The following is a 9,540-nucleotide window of genomic DNA, read 5'->3' as shown; positions in this document are numbered from 1 at the left end:
TTTCTTGGTCGTCCATTTTCTTTGTTATCGAAATTCAACGAGTTTACGCGAATATAAATACATTGTCCTATCTAAATTGTCGTCGCCGTCTGTCGATACTGACAACCACCTATAATTTGTCTAATATCACCACAAGTCATTTTGAAGCAATGAAAACTCATTATGAACTTGTTGGTGAACCCACCATTTAGATTAATTGGATTGAATGCAAGCTTACTTCAGTTTCCAATGGATAAAATCAATTTTGGGGAAGGCATATTTCATGTAAAGAGGATCAAATAAGGATGTCAATGGGTGGTCTATTCTATAATATCTGAATTTTAGTGAATTTAAGAAAAAACTTGTTTGACAGAAAACAATTAAAATATTGAATGGGACGAAAGAAAGTCCTAAATCATGTTCATTAAATAGGGTTGATATGAGAAGTTAAAAGAGTCGAGTTTGTCAGATTTTGGGTGGACTCATTCCTTAATTTGGTGGATGGAAAGTTCAAAGAAAAATAGACAATTAATATGAGTTTGTATAAGGTATAAGCACACTATTGATGAAAAATATCATAAGTTAATATTAGAGATGAAGAGATGAATCATCGAAGAAGGAGAATGGGGTTATGGGAATGTAATTTAATCAAATTAGCTGTCAATCAGAATTGGCTCAACACGAGGGGTGAGAAAAAAAATGTAATAGTGAAGATTTACGTATTTACCTTTTAATTCTTTTCTTTTTTATAAATCCAACACCTAAATTTTATTTTTTTACATAAATGTCAACTTCTCTTTGCTTGAAAAAATATGTTTAATTTCTTAAAAGTTAATAGTGATATTTTCTTATGAGATATGAAAATACATAGGAATTACGTGATTGTCTGTAGGGTTGTAATCAAGTCGAGTATATCATAGTTCGGACTTGGCTTTATATAATTATAAGTTGTTCATGTTCGGCTTGAGTCTATGTCGAGCTTTCATATACTTTTTAAGGTTGATTTGTTTAAATTTTTTAATATTTGGAAATGATTTGTTTATGACAAGTGAATGGGTATTTAAACGAGCTAATGAACCGGCTAAAAATTCAAACAAAGATCTAGATTTTCATACAAAAATTCATTAAATAATTTTACAGATTTAATTGCAACTATTAATTCATATATTATAAACTTTAAACCCTATAGTATCTAAATGGAGTTTCTCCCCAATTTTGCCCAGAATCCCTAGCTGAAGGAAAATTTAATAGAATGGTTTGTGTAGCGTGATTTAATATAAATCCTACCAAACAACTAAAAATGACAACTTTAAAATATATAGAAACTTAATATCAAGTATTTATATATCATATATGATATGAGCAATCAACAAACAAGTTAATTTTCTAATTAATTATTTTTAAAATAATATATGATACAGCAATCATTAAGCTCAATATCAGTATTCAACGAGTTATTTGTTAACAACAAACAAGTTTGTTCGTGAACATATATGAATAAGTTCGATTATGTTTGTGTTGTTAAATATACAAAGCTTGTAAATTAACTACCTCACATACTGCGTCTCACCTGCCTCTCTCCCACATGTCTCTCTCCACCTACCTCTCTCCCGTTTTTGTTAAATAACATCTTCTGGCAGTGCTAAGCCAACTCCTCTTGAGAGCTAAGAGAGAGAAAGGAAGAGAGAATGAGAAAGAAAGTTTGCTTGTAAACGTCGAGACGTTCGACGGTGTAATTTCTCAAAGTACTGAAATATTCTGCAGCTCTGTGGACGTAAGTAAATTAGCCGAATCACGTAAATTTGTTTGTTATCTTCTAGTTTGCAATTTTTCGATCCTGTTTTTTCACTTTATTGCCGTGTTTTTTTCATAGCACATATTTTAGTTCATTTAAGTTTCGAACTATTAAAAATTGTTCAAACTTGTTTATTTACTAATTAATCTAAACCAATTCAGTTGAGTCTTAATCTAGCCAAATTTGAGCTGTTCAACGAGAGCATTGGTTCATTTGCAGCCATGGTTTCATGTAACTGCCCCATCTAATAAACTGAGTTAATCATTTGGGTCAGCATTGAATAGACTATATAATTAATATATATATTTTTATATTTTCATCCAAACTCGACTTTTATGTTTTTTCTTTTCTGGAACACATTTTCTACCTTCATAAAACCTTCTAGAATAAAGCAGCAGCCCACGATAAGAATTCAGCGCACAAATGTGGCTCTCTCACGGCACCAACAGCAACTTCCACGAGCACATCTTTTTGGTCCCCTATTTATAATTATTTAAAGAAAAATTTTAAACCTAATTTAAATTTAAGTTTTAATTATAATATATATATAATTTTCTGAAGGTGATAATATTGCTCTTGTGAATTATTTGATTTATGTGGATTAAATAAAATTAATTTATTTTCATTGATTGATTTGGTGTGATTTACTTTTAATGATAAGATGAATTAAAATTAATATTACTTTTAAATGGTCTATTTTAAATAGAAGACATCGGCATCAATATTTATCTGTTCTTTGCTTTTAATGAGCAGATTTAGGCTTTATCAGGCTGATTTAGCATGATTTATGCCTTCTTGTTAGAATTATTTTAATTTTAATTAAAAAGTATGTAAATTTTTTTTATTTTTTTAAATGAATTAATTTAAATAAAAAGTACATTAAATGACTTAAATTAAGTAAAATTTTTAATTAATATACACGAATTTTTTTGCGGCTCTTGATAGCCAAAAAAATCTGAGAAGGCTGTATTTGGGCTTTCAGTGACGCGATGGACATAATGGCCTGAAGTCCAATAAGACAATTAGTCTTAACAAAAAAAAAGTTGGGTGAGATAGTTCTCATGGGCTTTGAAATTATGAGCCATAAGTCCACTATACGTATCATAGCCTTTTTATCTCTATATATATATCAAGGCAGGGCCTGCTGGTGTAACAGGGTTGTTTTCTCCTTTATTTATCTATTTATTGTCTTTTTCTCCTTCATTTTATTTATTTATTAATGGATGAATCATCTTTATCCGACACTCAATCGTCCATTTTACGCACCCAAACCCTCGTTATACCTCCCTCATGTTCCTAGACTCTGAACTCAAACAATTCTCTCATAGCTTCCTCACACCTGAAACGTATCATGTGTGGAGAGCACACATTCTCAAACTCTACTCGGCATAAGGATTTGATGGATTTTTCATTCGAACAAACCAATGCCCCCATCCTATACTTTCTGAAAACAGGCCAACCGGCACGGTGTTACCTCAGTTCCAACTATGGAACCTTATTGATCAAGACCCGACAGCCTCTCTTCATTCCACAATCTATCTAACAGTTCTTCCACATTTTCGTCATCTGCAAACCACAAAAGAAATTTGAGCAACATTGAAGCGTTGCTTGCAACCTACAAGCCGGTTTCGAGCAATTCAATTGAAAAATGAAATACAAAACATCTCGATGAAGGATCACACCATAGCAGAATACTTAATGGTGATTAGATCGCTTGTGGATCACATAGCTGTTGCAAGTTCTCAGTTAGATGCTGAAGAGGTTATCCTCTACATCCTCAATGGCATGCCACCATCCTACAATGCTTTTAAAATAGTTTTTCACACATCTCTTCAGCTGATTGCACTTGATAATCTCTATTCTTTTCTCTGTAGTGAGGAGGTAAATATTAACAATGACATCTCTATGCATCAACCACAAACCGAGTCACCCATAGCACTTGCAGCATCAAGAGGATGCCAGTTCACTAGATCAAAGGGCAGAGGAAGAATGACTCAATCAAATCAAAGAGGAGGTCATGGTGGGGAAGCAAGTGGGGGAAGAACTACTCCTAAATCCAACATCACTTGCCAAATCTGTCATAAGACGGGGCACTCGTCAGCTAGTTGCTGACATCGAGCAAATCTCGAGTATACTCCCACTCTCTCAGCTCAAGTACTTCATGCTACCTCCAAGGATTGGGTACTGGACTCATGCGCCTTGGCACATTTTACTGTTGATCTCAGTCAAATTCAACAAGCTCAACAATATACTGGACTTGGGCAAGTGGTGGTAGGGAATGGTTAGACACTTTCAGATCATCACAAAGGCGATGGTATCTCTCTACTCCCCAACTTAAGCTCACACTTTCACAAATCCATCATTCTCCATCACTTTCACATAACCTCTTATCTATTCATAAACTAATAAAAAATAACAATGTCATTGTCTCATTTGACTCTTTTGGAATTACCATATATGACCCACAGAAGCACCAGACGCTCCTCAAGGATCCCTCTTCTCCACTCCATCTACATACCTACCACAAGCATTTACTGTGTCTATATCTAAATTACAACAAGCCGATTTATGTCATCGATGCTTGGGGCACCCTCATCCACAAATCATTGCCACAATCCCCAACCGCCGTCCTATGTCTATTTCATCCATACCAATATCATGTATCACATGTAATCTTACTAAAAGTCACGAACAACCCTTTATTCGATGTATAGGAGAAAGTATAAGTTAGTAGAATTGATAGTGTGTTGTATGGGGTCCTTTCCAATTACCTCTTATCAAGGATATAAATATACATTGTTTTTGTTGATGATTTCTCTAAATTTTGTTGGGCATTTCTTATGTGCCATAAATCTAAAACAGCACAAATAACTCAAAATTTTATTAATCTACTCCAATAGCAATTTAATATTAAAATTAAAATTCTTCGATCCCATGACGGGAAATAATACAATAATCAGTCCTTGAACACATATCTAACTCAACTTGGCATTATTCACCAATTCACCTACCCATATACACCACAACAAAATGGCGTCCTTGAAAGGAAACACAAACATCTTATAGAAACCACACGAGCACTCCTCCATCAAGCTTAGCTACCAAATAAATTTTGGATTGATGCTTTATACACAATGGCTCATCTCATCAATAGAATGCCAACAATAACCACGCATCACATCCTACCATATGAATACCTTCATGAGTCCCGAAAATCATATAACTATCTCACGGTGTTCGGATGTGCTTGCTATCCACGAAGAAAACTACAAAAAATGTCATAAATTTTAACTAACATCACTCCTGTGTATATTTCTTGGTTGTTCTCTGCAACACAATAGTTACATATGTTCCCATCCTCCCACCGACAAAATCATTGTAACTCGACATGTGGTGTTTGTCGAACATCACTTCCCTTATTCCACAACTTCTACTCTAACTTCTCCACCACCAAAGTCATCACTTCCACCATTTCTTCTCCAACCTACAACATTCCTCACTCCAGCTCTATAGCCCGCCGCACCCTCTACCATTGTTGGTAATAAGGCTCCTTCTCCTAGCTCCCAAAGACACTCCATGCTCCCAGTCCTCCTTCCATTACACTTCACCTATCTAATGTTTTTCTTCACGGTACACTCAAACGAATTAGTATATATGTGACAGCCACCGGGCTTTCATGATCCCCAATTTCCTAATCATGCTCATCTTCTCAAGAAATTGCTAAACTGACACCGCGCCAATGGTTCACATTACTGTAGGCATTTTTCACCTCCCGGGTTTCGTAAAGCCACCACATTTTTAAGTGCCAAAATAGTTCCCCAGATACACCCAAACATACCCTTAGGCTGCCTTCTATTATAATAGAAGAGGGACATCGTAGGCCAATAGAAGAAGGCTAGGTGTTGACTTTTGTGAAAGGTTGATTTGTGTAATAAATTTACCAGATTTGCAAATCCTTTAATATCGAAATCATTTTATCTTTTTCGTTAACGTTCAATTCCAAATGGAGAATTTTACGCTGCGAATATTTTTAATTCTATGGCATTTATTACCTGAATTTCTCAAATTTGTTTCTATCGAAACAGGTATTTACATAAATACCATATAATTATTATGTATTTACAAATCTAGTGCATAACCAACGATACATATTATCACTCAAATTCGTAACATCACATCAAAAATATCACTATAATTATCTTTTGAAAGTGAAATGTACATCATTCATGCACATATATATGACACCAATACTCTATAACTGTAAGTATCAAACTTTAGGTGTTAAATATGTAAATACATAAGAATTGTGTAGTATATTATATATGTGAATTTTTCTAATTTTAATTTGCTGCTTATAGTGAAAATAAATAAATAAATGCTTGCAACACACTTAAAAATGCTTTCTTTCTGTGAAAGCACGGAGATAAGATATGTTCCAAGTTGAAAATATAAAATATGTATCTTTGATACATGCACATTGTATGATCAAAATATGTTGAACCGAATTGATATCACTTTCACCGGTCAGAATTGATTCTGTGACACGTGTTTCGTCCAAAAGTATTTGATTCGGTTCAACGTACTTCGATTATATATTATATTTATTTTTATATATGTATATAATGTGTCAAATATATGCATTTTATTCTAATTACAATAGCTGTGTTTGAGAAAGGCTTTTTTAATTATTATCATTTTAATTTTAAGAGTAAAACATATGGATCAATAGATCCTAGAGCTCTTAGAGGCCCGTGAAGCGAACAATGCATACCCGTCAAAGTGATCGAATTAAACCTACCTACTGAAGTGTTCAAACTATGTTCAGGTGCCAAAGTGGTCTAACTTGCCAGAGGCAAACCAATCACCCAAGAAAATAATCATTACATAAAGAGTATGTGTATCCGTCCTTATTTATGGCCCCGCCTGATAATTATGTCGCGATCTTTCCACCAAGACATCATGGATGTCATAATACCCTCTTTAGCATAGTTACTCTTAAGAGGGGGAGGAAGTTCTAAAAAGAGTAACACCTTCACCTTCTATATTTTCATCCTAAGAACATGATTTATAGGATTTAATATTTGATATTTCCCATCTATAAATATCTGTATAATAATAATTACTATTATTATTATATGGTAAGGAGTTATTAAAATCACGCTGTTACTTGTCGGTGCGGCCCATGCCCTGTGACCAATCCGACTGCCTTAAAGGGGCTCTTAACAATTTAAGCCAATAGCGAGCAATTGAGGCCCTGAGGTAACAGTTCACCGAAAGGGACGGCTACGATGAGCTAATCTCGTCAACGTGTGAAACTGTCCCAATCTCGAAGCATAATCTCGGTGATCCCAATCGTGAACTCATCATCATTAGCATTTGGGCCAATCAAATGAAGCCATTTTCAATTAAGAAAATTAGAATAAACGTTAATTTCAATCAACTTCGGAGCCGTTAATATCCGACATCTCGGCATGAAAAGGGCAAAACGCGTGATCAGTAAAATAAATTAAGAAAACAGGGTGAGGTAATTAACTATAATTAACGGATTAAAAGAGACCTTAATTATTTTTTTAATTATTTGTTATCTTTGGTAAGCGAGGAGATTACAGCTCATCACGCTTCTTTCTTTTTTTATAAGAACATTTACATACATACCACCTGAAAGATTTGCTATTTACAAATTTAACACCCTCTTTTATCCATTTTTGTAACTCAAACTCTTATTTTTCTTGTTAATTAAATTCTCAATAACATGTATATTTGACAGGTTTAATAGCTCCCCATTCAATCACAGGTTCGAATCATTCATATTGCCCATGGTGAATTTGTAAGAAAATTATGACATGAGCAAATCCGCATGTACTTATATAGCATGGATGAGCCAAAGAAAATAACAACAATAACAATAATAACAGCTCCCTTGAAATCCATGCCATTAAACGTAGATACGTTACATATTTGCTCCACAAAGTGCGTAATCAACTTAATCATTCACCTAATAGAAGAAGAAGATTGAGAAAGATGGAGTAATTAAGCAAATGAAAAGTTTTTAATAACACCTGAGAGCAATTGATTCAAGCTTATTTGAACCCAAAACCATGTAATTGTAATCATATCGAATTCATCTCAATGAATCACACTAAGCCCTGACTTTACTAACTAGAAGATTCAAAACATCAGCATAATCAATTCCTAAAATTTTGAGCCAAAATCATTGCCTAAGCATTGATATCTTGCCCCGACAATCAAAGAAGAACAAAAAAAAAAGAAGAAAAAACAGAGTAAATCCTAACCGCTGTACTTCATCTTCAACAATTGCCCAGAAGAAATCAAATTGTGAAGAAAATATAATAATTAAAAATGAAGAGTTTCCACCAACAGACATGAATTGAAATAAATCTAGTATAGAAGAGGATAATAATTAAGAACACAGTTGATCATCTACTCGCAAATCTCATCATGCTCTATACAATAATTTTCTTTCTGCGTCTAAGAAGCTCTGAATCGATTCCAATATGCCTCTCTGTCTTCTCTCTCGCCAATTTATTCACAGCGCAAATACCCATAATTTGCAATAAATTTTCGGAGAGTTAATTTCCTTCTTCATCTTCTCCATTTTCCAATCCATCTCTCTGCTTCATCACACAGGTTCTGGATTGAATGATCTACTTGACTCTGCTGTTCAATGAGCAAAAATCTTACTATGGAGTGAAGAGGGAAAAGACGACAGTGATTCTCAAAGAATCAGTAATATGGGATACTAGGAGGTGGAGGTGATGCGTAAGATACTCCGATTATTGGCGGCAATGGCCCTTCATACACTGGTGGTGGTGGGGGAGTAGTTTCGCAAATAAGTGGAGGTGGAGGTGGAGGTGGTGGAGGAGGAGATGGCGATGGTGGTGGTGGTGAATTATACTGAATTGGGGGTGGTGGAGATGGAGAAGGCGGCGGTGGTGAATTGTAGTGGATTGGGGGTGGTGGTGATGGAGAAGGCGGTGGTGGAGAATGGTAATGATATGGTGGCGGTGGTAACGGCGGTGACGGCGAGGGTGGCGGTGGTGATTGATAGTGATACACTGGCGGAGGAGGTGATGGAGAAGGCGGTGGTGGAGATTTATAATAATAAGGTGGAGGCAATGATGGAGAAGGTGGTGGTGGTGAGTGATAATGATAAGGCGATGGAGGTGGGTGAGAAGGTGTTGGTGGTGGTGGTGATGATGTTGGAGGAGGTGGAGAGAGTGATGGTGGTGGCCCATAAGGCTTGGGAGGTGGAGGCTCTATGCAGGGAAGCGGAGAAGGAGGAGGTGGTGGTTCAATGCAAGGAGGTGGTGGTGGTTCAATGCAAGGAGGCGGTGGAGGAGGTGAACCATGTGGGGGAGGTGGTGAATGGTAGTAATGAATTGGTGGAGGAGGTGAATATGGTGGGGGAGGTGATGAAGGATGGTAATGGATTGGTGGAGGCGGAGAATTGGGCGGTGGAGGTGGCGATGGGTAAATTGGCGGAGGAGAATGATGTGGAATTGGCGGTGGCGGAGGAGAATGGGACGGTGGGGGTGGTGAATGGATGCAATAGGGTGGAGTGGGTTGTGGTGGCAGTGGCGAAGGGGAAGCCGGAGGTGGAGATGGCGGCACAGGTGAGGGTGAAGGAGGATGTGGAGATTGTGGCGGCGGATATAGCGGAGAGGGTGGAGGCGGCGGTGATGGAGAAGGGGGAGGGGGGGATGGTGGCGGAGGTGAAGGCAGTGAGGGTGAAGGAGGAGGGGGGG

The 9,540-nt window shown here is 36.4% G+C and overlaps 2 protein-coding genes across 2 annotated transcripts in view; one reads left to right on the top strand and one right to left on the bottom strand.

The window, feature by feature from the left end:
- Positions 1-3,442: 3,442 nt before the first annotated feature.
- Positions 3,443-3,886, top strand: LOC110025978. The gene has a single exon (XM_020726693.1). It carries the CDS (start codon positions 3,443-3,445, stop codon positions 3,884-3,886), a length of 444 nt encoding a protein of 147 aa, XP_020582352.1.
- A 4,214-nt stretch (positions 3,887-8,100) lies between these two features.
- The window catches only part of LOC110026007 (leucine-rich repeat extensin-like protein 4), a gene marked incomplete in the record, with an annotated part of 3,119 nt that continues 1,679 nt past the window's right edge, over positions 8,101-9,540 (bottom strand). Inside the window, 1 exon segment of the mRNA XM_020726747.1 lies at positions 8,101-9,531. Within this exon segment, the coding sequence (XP_020582406.1) occupies positions 8,519-9,531 (1,013 nt within the window).

The sequence above is a fragment of the Phalaenopsis equestris genome, unplaced genomic scaffold (assembly GCF_001263595.1).
Source record: "Phalaenopsis equestris unplaced genomic scaffold, ASM126359v1 Scaffold000347, whole genome shotgun sequence".
Classification (NCBI taxonomy): Eukaryota; Viridiplantae; Streptophyta; class Magnoliopsida; order Asparagales; family Orchidaceae; genus Phalaenopsis; species Phalaenopsis equestris.
Note: the sequence above shows the minus strand (reverse complement) of the source record. Positions and strands in the feature narration are given on the sequence as shown.

What these genes read in the sequence shown, in the direction of transcription:
- LOC110025978 (XM_020726693.1), top strand. Translation starts at nt 3,443, where the DNA reads ATGAAGGATCACACCATAGCAGAATACTTAATGGTGATTAGATCGCTT.